Below are 14,599 nucleotides of genomic sequence, written 5' to 3'. Positions count from 1 at the left end.
GCTAACCTGCTATTTAGAGCAATTTTGCACAAACCACCCTCGAGGGAAACTAACACCAGGTGACCGGGAAATCTTTATCAGTAGTCTTACAAGCATAACATTTAGAAACCTCTGCGATGGCACACGTAGATCACTTCAGCAAGAACTCAAAGCTTAATATTAATAATACTACCTCTTTACTCCTGGGCTCTAAGGAGGCAATAGCGCACAGAAATCCTACTTTGCCACTGTGTCCAAGGATGCACGACTCCAGAAGTTAGCTTAATAGATGTTGTTACCTTCACAGTGTATTGCTGTTTGCTTCTGTTGTTGGTTTGGGTTGTTTGGTTTTTTTAAATAAGGCTTCCTTAACTTTATTTGCAAGCTGATCACATTGGTCTTACAACAAACTACAGCTATTTGAAGTCACTCCTGAGAAACCAAGTCATGACAATAATTTAGAGACACTCACTCAGAGCAGTTCCAGAATATGGCTCTATGTCATCTGTGCTCGTGAATGGTCATTGCTTTTCATTTGTGATTAGCTTTAAGTATTTATTTCACTTAAACTGTATTTACTTGACGCACAAATTAAAGCAAAATCATCGTTCTATCTTCCAAACTTTCTAATTCCATAAGCATGAGCATGTGAAAATACTCCTTGTGTATGCCTACTAGAGGTCATAATTACACGCTGACGTGAGCATACGTTCATACTACCTTTCAGAGCAAAAAAGACCTAGTCCCCTAACCGCATAGCTGCTCAATGGCAGTCTTGATGAAAAGGTGATCTCTGGAACGAGCATGAACTTCAGATCTATGTATCAAATTAAACCAATCTAAAATAGGAAGAGAAAAATAAAATGCCATCCTCCATATCAGACTAAAATAATCGGTGCTAAACAATCTGCAGCGCTTAAAGTAATTAAATCTAATTTCTTCGTTTGTTTTCACAGCTGAATGACTCTGACTCTGTACAGTGCTTTAAGGACACAGCTCAATAGTTTTCTGGTGCCATAATGATCAAAAACTATCACAAATCCTTGGCCAATATTTTAAAACAGAACTGGGTAACAAGTTTGATTATTTTCATAACTGGTAATGTCATCAATGGAAGAACAAACTGCTTTACCCAGCTCAATAGTAAAGTCAGTATCACTGAGAGTAAACTTTTATTATGCCTTTGAACCTTAAACACTAGCACGCCCATCCCACCCAAATACTAAACTTATTTCTCAGACAATTTATAAAATGACAGGCCTAAGGCAAACTACTTTTGTTTTTCCTTTGAAAGAATAAATAGGGAGGTGGGCTTGGGGCAGGGGGGGGGGGTTGGAGGAGGTGGCTTTCACGTATCCCGTTTGGTGCAATAAAAGAATAAACACCAGAAAAAGATTTATCAGGCAGCAGATTTTGCTGATGACACTGTTGGTTGAATTTCTGAAATCCTCCCCTAATGAAAGACAGATGTACAAAAGAAAAACTTAAGCACACTGTACTAGCGCTTTAAACTTAAGGAAATGCAAAATGGTTCTGATTCTTGAAAGTCAAACTGGATTTTCCAGATCACAAAGCTACCTGTGTATTTGTCCTCCACAATACGTGTAGAACTAGACACTGTGACCCTAGCATTGTTCAAAATAAACCTACCTGTGAAGGACAGTTTTTCAAATATAGTCCAGTTACCTGAATTTTCTACAGTGTAAGTACTGCATTGTTGTAGTTAAGAAGGTCTGAAGTTTTTCTTTGGGTAAAATACCTAAATTTGAATGAATTTAATGAACTTTCCTACATTTCAAACACAAACATGCTCCTCCACTGGTTTGGTGTTTTTTTTCAAGATCATGTTCATTTGAAACTACCAATATAAAGTCAGCTAAAATTAGTAGTCATTTCTTTGTTTTAAATTAAAAAAAGAAAAAAGAACCAAAAGTGTCTGGGTGATGGGAGCTTATTAAATAATATACATATACATAACCAATGATGTCTCTAAACAAAGTACGTATTTGTCAATATTTAGACTCTTCTCTCCCTCTTGGAGGGTTAAGTTCAAATGTATATTGGGCAGACAAAGGCTAGCCAGCTTTTCTGTAGGACACAAAAGCTCCTGACCTCCTGGATATTACTTTCCATTCCCCGGTTTTGTCTTTTCAGAGCTTGTTCCCATTATTCTTTCCTTCAGCTTTTCTTCCCAATGATTCACTTCCTACAAAGGACTATTCCTCCCAGTCGCTCCTTGCCCAGGGCTGGATGGCTTTCTACCTAACCAACTCCTCATTATTTCTTCCACTTAACACCTACTCAATACTTCACAGGTGTTTCCCAAGAGTATTAAAAGGTGTTAGAAAGAGAAACAATACAGACAAACTCCCAAATAGCCTGGACAAACTGATAGCCTTGTCCATGGAAAATAAATAAATAAAATAATGTTTGTTTGCTTTTGGGTTTCCATTTTTCACAGACACACACACACACACACCCGGCCCCCGCAGTGTGAAATGAGTTCCTAGGGAATAAAAACAAGAGCCAGAATTCTTTTGAGTGTCCCCTTCTCTTTTAAAAAGTGCAGTATGAGAACGGGGTATCAAAACACTAAGGCAGGAAAAAAAACCACAGTTCCTATTTTATTTTATTCTTTTTGTAAAAAATCTGAGTTAAATTACCGGGGTCTTATTTTGAGAACATCTCAACTAGTCTTACTAGAATACTGAAGGTAAGAGATGAATTATTTCTTTATTTCAGGAGAATAGTCGGACACTCGTGCACCCTTGCCTAACTCATCAGTATTTCACACCACTGGCTACTGAACGCAACCTCTTATTTTCAAGCAAGTTCTCCATAACTGAAAGCACTACGAAGTAGAAAGGGAAGGAAAGAAAGCGTCTCTCTTGCTGTCAGGAAAAAAAATATCTATGGGCCAATCTTTTCCTCTGGCCAGCACTTGCTTCCCCCCTCTGCTGCCCCCAACTCCCAGCATCACAATAGCCACATTCCTGCCTAAATGCTGCTAGAGAATTCCCCCCCCAGCAAGGACACCAACCTGGTCTTTGCTGTGCAACAGTAAGTTGGTAGTGTGTTCTACACCACCACTGTGTCTTAAATACTACTGCATGGCAGAATACCTCTCGATATAACGTCTAGCACCCCTCAAGAGTCACTTTCTTTCCTCTATTCATGCGCCAGAGACTTCAGACTTACTTTAAAACTAAATGCAAGTTAGCAGATAGCCGTGGATCTGTAAACTGCGTTGTCCTGTTGTTATGGTCAACAAAATAAACTCTGCCTGTTGCCGTATTTCGGATCTCCCATCCAGGAGGCAGTGGACCAAGCTCTTCACAATTGATGTTGCTAAGATCCCTGTGAAAACAAATATAAAATGAAAAATACCTCAGCATTGGGCCTCCGAGCCAAACAAGCGTAAATGTAACAGAACAATTCCATGAAGTCTGAGAAAATGTATTGTTTCAGAAACTTGATCTGTTCAGCTGGAATCTCTACTCCCAAGGTGCAAGCCCACCAAAGAAAAAACACACACCCCAGAACACATGCCGTGGGGAAAAAAATTCTTATCAAATAACCTTCATTTTTACAAACTAACTTCAGATGTTAAATTAATAGAGGCTTAAAACAAAGACTGTGGCCATATTTGCCAAAATGGAATTGCAGTTCTACACCAATCCTGACAGAAAACATTTGTAAAACAACATTAGTCATGAAAGGAACTCTGAATCACACTTTCAAAACTCCTACAAAACAAAACTATATTTCTGAAGAGTTACACTTTCCACAAAGAATTACACATGGGATGTGTATGGCACAGGCAGTTTTGCCCCAAACCCCCAAGTGCTAGTGGGAAGCAAAGAGGTCTCTAACAAAATATTTCAAATGAAATATTGTATGAGCAACAATTTGGCTCTGCACCGAGCAATGCACAGGCAGCATAACGGGTCTCAGGAAGATTCTGCTGGAATTGGGAAGATGCAGGTTCATTCCAGAGGTTCGCTGAAAAATTCTAGTCTTCAAAAACATATCCGCTTACTGGTTTTTCATTTATGTAATTCACACCTCTGGTTATCTCCCACTGTCAAGCGTGGCTCTTTTGAAAGGTGTAAGGCTTCAGATCTCCCAGTAGCACATGAGTTGGGGGGAAGAAAGAGCCAAGGGACAGAACGGCGGAAAAGATGCCGCCTGCAGGGACTCCAAAGGCTGAGAAGCCACTAATGGAAAACACAAGGCTCTGGGACTGAACTTCTGCTGGTGTCACCCCATACACACGCTGCTACCAAACTGTAGGGCTTACTTTTATTAACCAAATGGCTGTGGTGTGTTAGTGTAAAAACACAATATTCCTTAGAAACGACATAAAGTCTACCCTCATGCAAACAGCCAAATTTTGGTCTCAGAGACACTCATGCAGTTTCTGCTGCCACACCTAAAAGCAGCACTAACTCACAATTTCATACAAAACGACTATACCGCAAACTTAAGGATTAAATCGTGACATAATTGTTTTTTAGAGACTTCTAGTTTCTAATTTTGCCTAATACGCAAGTCACAGACTTCCTAATGCCCAACTATCGCACTCTCAAGCCTACAGACAGGGCATCAAAGCACAGTATATTCTTGTCACACAGAAGCAGTAATAAAAACAAAATAATCATTTGAAAATGCAATGAAGCTATAGCCATGAGACACTTTATCCTTCTTAAGATACCCGTTTCCATGGGAATGAACACCCGCAGCAGCTGACCAAGTTGCTGCACTTCTCACAGATGCCAGCACTTGCTGCCAATTTCAAACTACACACAGTATTTTACACCACCATCCACAGACCTTAAGAGGCAATCATTGTCAACAGGACTGCTCGGTATTTTAAACTACCATCAGAGGCTAACAATCATTTCCATTATCCTCCTTTCCTTTCAAACACATCAGAAATAATCACGTGTACAATCATAGACAATATGTACACATGTATTGTGTAAATAAGGAGACTAAACCAGAAGGACACTTCAGATTTATTTCCTCGTAAGTGTTGAGATAGCTGCAACAGAAATAGCAGTTACAGTATTTTAATCACAGGTCAGTCTCTCGCAGCTTCTCTACCCGTTTGCTTCTCCCCACCAAATTCTTTCCCAATTATACGCTGCTAATGAGATGCTTGAAAGCATATATGATTGCTCTAGGAACATTCGTGGTAGAACATTATAAAGAAAATATTCATTTCTGCTAATAGGAAACTTGCTGTAAAAAAGCTTGTGCGTTTTTAAATGTTTGCTACCATACTCAAATGTAGCCTGCCCCCCCACCCCCCCCCACCCCTTTTTTTCCTTCCTTTTTTAAAACAACAACATTCTGGCATTTCAAACACAGCTCACCATTTCAGCTTCCAGCTTTTTATGACCCAGCATCTCTAATTAGTTTCTTCAAAATGTACCAAGATTCCCACTCCTTGAGTAAATTATGTTTGGTAGTCTGAACACAGGACAATAATTATCACAGACAAGTAAATTTAAGCTAATGAGATTGTAGCTCACTACAAACTGTCTCTCTAAACATACAAGGGGCATCCACTGGATTTTCACATTTTTCCCTTTGTCTGCTCCTCCATCAAAAATGATCACATTTGTCACAAAGTTTATTCTTCATAAATATACGCTGCCAATTTCTCAGGTCTTGCTAACTTCCAAAGCCTGAATAAAAAAACCAAAACCAACTCAGCTTTCACTGAAGTATCTTGATAAATCTAAATTTTTGGAAGTACTCAGTTCCTACTTTTTGTTTCATTATTTTGCAGAGTGTTAAAACCGGGACGTGGCTATAACTTAAATGCACGATCTACAATCTGTTCACTATACCTGTTTTCCAAACACCACTAACGTATTTCTTGATCTTTCATTTCTGCATTAAGGTAACAACTTGAAAAACTGAGGAAGGGAGACTAATTTATTTTGATGAATGACTTGCTAAAGTGATACATCAAGGGCCAAGAGTCAGAAATACAAGATTAGAGAAAACTGAGGAGAGTACTGCTCAAACTGTTTTGATTTGATACTTTAAGGATACTTCAATCGTTTCTTACCTAGGTACTCTTGGATCGTGCCACGTGCTAACACCAGTCTGAGTATGCAGAAAATAGACCTGACCTTGCTGAGTCGTCCTTTGCTCTGTGAAATCAAGATAAATTAATAACTAGAAGAATAAAAAAAAAAATCAATACAAAAAACCACAAAAGCTGACTACCCCAAACTAAGAAATCAAAAGGATCTCACACACAAGGAGAAAACACAACCCATTTTCCCAGTTTCTTGGGAGACCTACAGTTAAAAAAAAAATTAATTTGCATACCATATCCTTCGGGTAAATCGGGAGGAGTGTGCAAGTGTGTCCTGCTCATGTAATTTCTGTGCCTCTGTGACCTGACTCTCCTCTCCGCCAGCCGGGGATCTGATGACTGCCCACAGGTTGCACCGTTCGTCCCTGTAATCGGAGTGTTCTCGTCCACAAAACAGCTGAGCGGTCTGCCTGGGCTGGAGTATTCAGATGCCGGCCTGTGGAGGAAAACGTGAAAACTGCAATGCTGACTGGACACGGGGCTACACACCACACTTGAGGGAGGCCTCACCTAGGGGCTCTTGGAAAATCCTTGCGGATGGCAGAACTGAGCAGCTGACTTGTTGAGCATGACACCTCGAAGATGGGCAGAACGTTTCTGTTCCACGCTCGCTGGTTCATCCCAGAGTAATTAGTAAACCTCCTCACCAGTCTCAGGGTTTGACCTGACACTTAGTTTATGATACTAGGAGGATCAAGATCGTATCAAATACTCACTCAGTTCCCACCTCAAACAGAGTGCTGAATGTTTTGTTTGTTTGCTTTTTGTCGTTGTTGTTGGTTTTTTAATGAGCAGCATACAACCCAAACTTTCTCACCATGTCTTCATACGGCTGAAGAAGTGATTAGGCTTTGTTATTCCTTCCAATTTTTAAGGAAGGTTACTAGGCAAGTATGATGAAAAAGGGCTAAACAAGACAAAAAAACCAGTTGTGCTTGAGAGCTCTACTGCAAGAGGAAACACTGAATTATGTGGTTTTGTAGCTCAATGCTCCTTTCAAAAGGATTTAAAATGGATTCAAGGGGATTGATAAGGACGCAGGAAATCCCTGAAACAAATTATGTATTTTGCATTTGTTTTTCTAGCGTAAATGTGCCTAGAGCTTAGAACAGGTATTTTAACATACCAGGAAAAATACAGATAGGTAAATTAAAAAGCTGTTCAGTACCTTTACTCACTTGAAAACTGCAAATATATACTGGAGCTGGCAGCATTAACAGTACAGATTATTTTAAGTCAAATATATCCATACTCAGACTGGAATAATATTTACTGAGGATGGAAGAGAGTCTGCAGGCACAGACAGTCTGCAGAAGAGTGCGAAAAATGTGCAACACCACTGTCTACAATTCAGGTAACCTCGAAACTGATTTGAGGAACAGCTTTGGAACACATATCTATGGCTATTAGAAAAGGTGATTCCAATGATTTTGAAACATGCTCTGTTAACAGTCAGCTTTAAAAGTTCTGGATTACATGGTCATAGCACGTCCACAGACAATGTGTGTCAGCTATTTGTGATCATCTTCATCCCTTACAACGCCTGCACATTGTAATGTCTGTATAGAGTTCTACTACAGCAGCTCTACCAGAAAACAAAGATGCTAGTATTTGGGGAGGAAGAACACCTAGCCAGAATGATTATTTCAGGTTAGACATTAGGCAGACTGAAGAAGTAGGACGTTAGAGAAGAAAAGCAAACAGCATTTGTGGAGTGACTCAGGGGAAGCTGAATACCCGTTAGAGCCACTTAGAATCACTTGTGCTCAGCGCTCCTGGGCAGGAAGCAAACTTGATCACCTGCAGCGTCTCCTACATAGTTTCTTACCGTGTTGGTCGCTCCCACTGAGTTGTTCGTGTAATGTGATTTAAATACTGGATCCTTCCAGAAGCAGTTCTCCGCTCCTCCCACCTAGAATTCAGACATTGAGAGATAAGGCAATAAGTGGTATTTCCAGGAAACCAGGGCACAAAATGTTTCCAACATAAATGCCAACTCAGGAAGACTTAGGCTATTATGAATCATGTTAGCTGAACACGGTAACAGGAAACAACTGAAAGTTCAACTCAGAATTGATTTAAATATTCTTCCCTTGGAAACAGGCATATCATTAACAATATCACACCTTCATGTTCAATAACTGTCTAAATTCTAATTAAATCTTAATAGTCATATAAAGAAACTTCTTGAAAACATCGTGTTTAATAATGCATTTAACATCTTTCGACCACTGATTCTAGTAAGTGCTTTCATAGCACCTTCATGCACTACTCGCTTTCATTAAAAAGTCACCTTCAAATAACGTGACTTTTTAATTATTATGACTTTTGCAGTCCAAAATACACAAGGCTATACAGCTAACTGCAGTTACACAATTAAATAAGCAATATTTATACAAGGAACATTTTTATGTGAAAATTTAAAAGCATTTTCAGAAATGTTTCTGACTTCTCCAGACTCCAAATTAACAAAAGAATGCTGTTGAGGGCTTAGATGATAATTTACATTACAAAATTCATCATCTGAAAAATCAGTTTCTCCTGTCTTTACCTGCCAAGAATCACATTCAGAAGGTCTGTGCTTGCTCTGAAAAAGCTGATGACAGCACCAGAACCTAAAACAGAGCATTTTTCTGTATTCACAAAACTGTTTTAGGTGTTAATGATGTCATGAAATCTCACAGGGACAAACCAAAATCCTAAACCCAGGCTTTGGCAGGTAAATACAGCAAGAACTCAGGCTCCATTACCTTTTCTAATCATGTTTTCTTCACTATGAATTACATGGAAGAAAAAGCAATCCATTTTTATAATAGCGTACACCTCCGCAGCGTGCTGTGGAAGGCAGCCAGGCTTGTGCATTCACTACCTTGCTACAAAAACGCTGTAGGGATGAAGTCAGTTTGCTGGCTGTGATTTAACATTATATTAGCTTATCAGTTCTACAATTTGAAAGACACATGTTTTCCTAGATAAGTATATTTTGTATTGCATTTACTCATATATGCCACCTCCCATTTTCCAAGAAGAGACAAGACTGGGGTCAAACTATTAATGATGTTGTGTATCCTAGCTGGCTTATCTCCTGCTCCTAAATGCAAAACTGTAGAACTCTGAGTGCAAGAATAAAAATGAATCAACCTATTTGTACACTGATTTCTCATTACTGCAAAAGCCTGTTGTATGAGCTGTATTTGTATTTACACCACAGTGATGTCAGCTTACCCATCTGGTAAATCATTATCAAATAACCGACTGCAATCCACAACTTGTCCTCCTGTGCCTATTCGGTCTCTGGACTGAAGACTTACTATTAAGATAATAAAAAAAAATATTAAAGATATGATACCTGAATGCAAATTACAGTGATATCTGAAAGAGAAATGGTACAACTTGGAGGACTAAGCTGAGCCATGTTCTGGGTATTTTTTCCTTCCCACAAACTAAGGAGTTACACAAAAACGCTGCATGTTTTCGTACACGTAATCCTTTACATCTGACTTCAAGAAAGTTAGCTTAAAGAATATGAATGCAAGTTAAGGCTGAAAATAGTGAACTGAGAAGCTGTCTTAACTTGTCTCCGTATGAGACTGACTGTGACACTCCTCTGGCAGCAGCAGGGTGGCTAACGTCACACACGGCTGGGACAGCAAGCGGCACAGTGCTAGTGCCAAACGTGCACTGCCAACAGGAGCACCTCTAACAGAAAGAGCTAAAATAACAGGTTCCTGTATGTCTTTGACTCCTCATGTATTTTGTGCAAACAGGGGATTCAACACACGCACACACACACACACACATAAAATCAGGCAAAATTTCACTTCTAGAAGCACTACACATTTGGTTTATTGGCTATTTTCTAACGCCAGTGGTAAGAAGTCAAAAGCAACGCTCACACAAAGCAGTGCTCAGCACCCTGAAAAGCCCTTACTGCCCTCAGCAAAACTGCATTACTTTTTTTTAAATTTAATTTTTATTTCTCACATGTTTCATTGTAATGGATATTTATGCCTGAAGCTTTTGTAATACAATTATGACAAGAAAAAAAATTTCAGGCAGCTTTTGTTCCCAGTATCATAGTTTGCAAGTGTCCAATCTGGTAATTTACAACACTTGTGTTCCTGTGGAGTTGGGGTTGGGTTTGGTTTTTTTGATGTTTTGTTTTGCCTTTAACAATAAAACGATTGCTTAAAAAACTAAATACGTGCCGTGGCACACAATTCTTGAGGTGGCACTACTGTACCCCTGGACAACTGCTTTCAAGTCATATTTATATATGCAGTGAAATAAACTTACAGACCTTAACCTAGACATGATCAAACTCTTGTCAAGATCAAAGTTAAAGAAGATGTAGTAGTACTAGCAGTTTTTGCCACAGAGTCCAAATTTTCAGCAACAACAACATGTTTTGAAGCTCAGCATTTTAGGCCTTCAACAGAGCAACCCAGGGAGCCCTGCAGTATGTACTCGCTTTACTCCTGGTCTGCCACGAACACTAATGCTACAAAACAACTTCTTAGAGCAAAAGACACCTCCAATTTAATTTCAACCACATCAGAATCTTGGAGGATGTATTTATTCTGCAGACCCACACATTACAAGTTGACATTGTTGCATGTAGGCAAGGTTTGGCAAGCAATACACACAGACAAAAATGAAACTGAACAAAGGCAATTACCTCCTCTTTGCCTACGTGAGGACCAAAATTTGTGCACGGCTTCATTTTGTAATGAGTAAGGACTCATTTTTTTCTGCACCGCCACATCAGAAATAAAATGGTGGCACAGAAGAGAGCTGCAAGATTAAGACACAGTTCAGGTGCCCTTTGCATCCACTACCCACAAGCGTCCCCTTTTCTTCCCCCCTTTGAAGATAACCCCAGGGATTTAAGATAAAGATCCCCTTGCTCCTTGTCCCAAATAATAAAGGCATACCCATGTGCACTTGATGTGGAAGCTTATCATCTGTTGAAGGTATCCATTACATTTTAATATTGTTTTCCAATCTTGCATAGCCTCTTAATTTAAGCCAGTTTATCATTAGAAGGACTGAGAGTCTAACTTATTCTATCTCCTGACTGACTTTTAACGAAGATTTCTCCACCACCTAACTACTGCAGCAGAATTACCTAGTTTTACTCAGGCTCATTCACCCATTCGACAAAATTGCATTAGTGAAGAAAGGTTAGAATATAAGGGGATTAATAACAACAAACTGAATTTAAAAAAAAAAAAAAAAGACAGAAGTCTATGGAATCTTACCAAGGATGCATTAAATTAAAACACAGCCATGACTAGGACAGCTGACCTTTCTGATAATAACAGTGGAAAGTGGACATACAGATTTGTTCTCAGTCTCCACCGTAACCCAACGAACTGTGTTTTCTTGGTTCAGTGCACGATCCGGCAGCCCCTGCTCATTAGGGCCAGCCCCAGCGGCATGCCCAAAGACCCAGTGCTGCTTTGGCTATACTATGTTTCACGATCACACATCAGGTTAAGCCAACTGGTCAGGCTAGTTTATGCCCACACTACTGACTAGTTGTCTCTGAAGTGTATTTGCCATGCCCACACTGCGTGGTATTCACCCCAGGCTTCCCACCCGGCATCCCAATAGCCTTGAGACCCTTCTGCTTTGGCATGGTTGTGGGTTTTTTGGTGTGTTTTTTTCTTGTTTAATTAAGGCTAGCATTCCCAAGTCCTGATGACAAGGATGCATGCTGCATACTCTGGAGGGCAGCATGAGAGCATGTCAGGGTGTTAAGGTACAGTCCCCGCCAGTGTCCGAAGGACTGCTGTGGGCAGAGAGCATCTCTGCTGCTCAGACAGACCCTGAACAAGCTCTCCTGTCCGCTGAGCTGTTTCCTCCTAAAAGGAACCCCACAAACAAAACCACATGCACACAGCATGGATGATCATGGGACCAGCATACTGGAGCAAAACCAAAAAGCAAACCAAACTGACAACATAACGCACCCCAGAAAAACGACTGTTTTATCCTTTACTCTTCTGGGCGAGCTCACACGGAAAATTTAATATTCAAGAACAGTCTGAAGTGTCAGCAACGCACTTACGATTCCGCATTTCTACCATCATTTGACTCTCCTATGCCACCTCACTCTTATCTTAATTCTGTGCAAACGCTTGCAGAACGGATGCTAGACAGATGGTTAAAGCAACATGGAGAGGTAAAGTCACAGGTACTGTTCAGCAGAGCGCTCTGAGGAAAGCAAACAAATGCACTGAAGCCCTTATTTGCTGACTGATATTTCAATAGTTTTCCCTGGCTGACAAAACAAGAATGCTGCTTGGATATTATTTGAACTAGGAATTGAACATAAACCTGCGCATGCAAATTCACTTTTCTCTCCCCCATGTCCAAACGTTCTCATTAACATCTTGCCAGAAAAATAAAGACCTCCTTATCCTGGCCAACTTTGGTTTTTTTAACTTCTTAAGCGACCTACTAGAAACACTGCCTTCTGAAACAACTTAGAGCGCACCAAAGAGTTTTTATGAAATTGAGAAACAAGTATCCACAAACAACTTGTCAGCTATCTTTTTAATTCTTGCATTATTGAGGGTTTATGAGTTAGAAGAAGACAAAACAAAGTGTCTGTCCCAACACTTACAATAAGGGGTGCGTGTGTGATGTGTTTTGGGTTTTTGGGGGTGGTTCGTTCTGCTGGGTTTTTTTGTTTCAGTTTGGGGTTTGTTTTGTTTGTTTTTAAGTCTCTACATACACACTTCTAGCTTGAGATCCAAGTGGCTCTCGCACCAGACACAATTTGAAACAAACAAAAAAAACCCACGGAAAACTGACATCTGGGAATGGTATTTCTATAGCTACTATTAAGCTCCAAGAGAACGAAAAGATAAAACCCCTTACTTACCTACTATCTGTCCTCTAACAGTATCATTGTCATTTGGCCCAAGCTTGCACAGATCCAATCTCTGATCTGTGAAAGAAGGACATAAAGTGTAAATCATAACAGTATTTTCCTGCCTTTGAAAGGCAGGTACTATCAGAACAAAATTCAGCCTGGTGTGAGATAGTGAAGACTTTAAGAGATGGGTGAAGGAATGCAAAACCAAAAATCTTCAGTCAAGACCTCATTTTTTGTTTTCATAAATTTAAATCAGAAATTGCTTTAACGTTTTTCCAACTTCACAAAGCTCTTCTGATGAATAGGAAATGACATTATCCTAGATTGGATGTCTCAAGTGATTGTGAGAAGTATTTTGACTTCTCTTCCTTTGTGAAGACCAGCCGTTGCCACAAAGCACTTCCAGTTCAGCACCGCCACCAGCACAGCCGGAGCCACCCTGCGGCACCAGCCCACGTGTTCCGTGCTGGGTAGGCGCAACTGCATTGAACTCAGCAAAGTGCCATGCACTGAAACACTGGTCTAGCAACAAATATTTAAGAAGAAGAACTTCAGTTATTCAGAACCTGTTACTGAAGGTAAAATCACAACACTTCTCTACCAGCATGTTGCTTTTTTCTTTTATCATCTGTATAGCCAAGCACTGCTTTTCCATCACAAACAGTGCACCGAATTTTGTTCAGAAGTGGCATCCATTAAACATCTTATATGTTAACTTTTTCAAAAGTAAATACAAACCTCTCAAAGTGTGACAAAGCACTTAATATCTTACGATAAAATTGTCTTATTAATTTTGAAGGCCCACTGATTTTTAAACTACAAATTTAGCTTCAAGATAGATTTACCCTTTTGTTTACTCCTTAAGACTTACATTTTTGAAGGTAGTAAAAAGATAATTTGAAGGCAAGGAGAACCTGTCTTCCTTTGGAATTCCAACACAGTATGTTCAGTCTTGACATTCCACAGCCAGACTGCGGCACTGAGGGCACCGCTGTCGACAGTAACAGGGCAGAGGAGTTAAAAAGCCAAAAGGTAAGTTACATGCTCTAACGTACTCGTGTTATCCTCAGTCACAAAACACTGTTAGAAACTGCCAAACTAACTGGAATATAAAGCTTTATTAAAAAAAAAAAAAAAAAAAAGTCCAACTGTCACTCTTCAAAAGCCTGCGCACAGAAGTTTGGTCTGAAGGAGAGGAAACTTTAGTCTTTAGCTTACTTACAACCAGTGTCTTTAAGGCGGTTGATGGCGTTTGAAAGAAGTCTCACGCAACCCAGAAAACCAGCTCCCTGCTTTTTATGAATTTTCTTGTGATTCCACACGCTGATTGTTATTGAATCTGACTTCCCAATATATCTGAAAAATGTGGAAAAACACTACTGTGAGTGAAACTTACTGAATACTTTGAAGATGCTCCAGAAATCATCTTGCGGAAGAAAAAAAGGTTATCAACCATTACATTAAAAATTTAACACACACTGTATCAGCCAGGGAGTAAGTCATCTTCACATAAGATGTACACATTATACTTTAATGAAAGCATGTCTTATGAAGGAGTTGAATACAAACTAATCTAAAATCCTGCTTCTGGAAGAAGGCGTTCAAGTGAATCCAAAGTC

The 14,599-nt window shown here is 39.7% G+C and overlaps 1 protein-coding gene across 3 annotated transcripts in view; it reads right to left on the bottom strand.

The window, feature by feature from the left end:
- Positions 1-14,599, bottom strand: part of SMURF2 (SMAD specific E3 ubiquitin protein ligase 2) — a 66,466-nt gene that overhangs the window by 13,866 nt on the left and 38,001 nt on the right. For 2 of the 3 annotated variants that reach the window (XR_005106973.1, XM_037405515.1), the window contains exons 4-10: positions 14,203-14,336; positions 12,987-13,052; positions 9,320-9,404; positions 7,923-8,006; positions 6,328-6,530; positions 6,062-6,146; positions 3,178-3,336 (exon numbers count right to left, since the gene is read on the bottom strand). Coding sequence is in view for 2 of the 3 variants with exons in the window: in XM_037405515.1 (XP_037261412.1) it covers positions 3,178-3,336; positions 6,062-6,146; positions 6,328-6,530; positions 7,923-8,006; positions 9,320-9,404; positions 12,987-13,052; positions 14,203-14,336 (816 nt within the window). In the remaining variant the exon portion in view is untranslated. Of the gene's footprint in view, positions 1-3,177; positions 3,337-6,061; positions 6,147-6,327; positions 6,531-7,922; positions 8,007-9,319; positions 9,405-10,772; positions 10,889-12,986; positions 13,053-14,202; positions 14,337-14,599 lie in introns of those variants that run through there. The other variant, XM_037405530.1, reaches the window with a different exon arrangement.

Source organism: Falco rusticolus, chromosome 1, assembly GCF_015220075.1.
Source record: "Falco rusticolus isolate bFalRus1 chromosome 1, bFalRus1.pri, whole genome shotgun sequence".
Lineage (NCBI taxonomy): Eukaryota > Metazoa > Chordata > Aves > Falconiformes > Falconidae > Falco > Falco rusticolus.
Note: the sequence above shows the minus strand (reverse complement) of the source record. Positions and strands in the feature narration are given on the sequence as shown.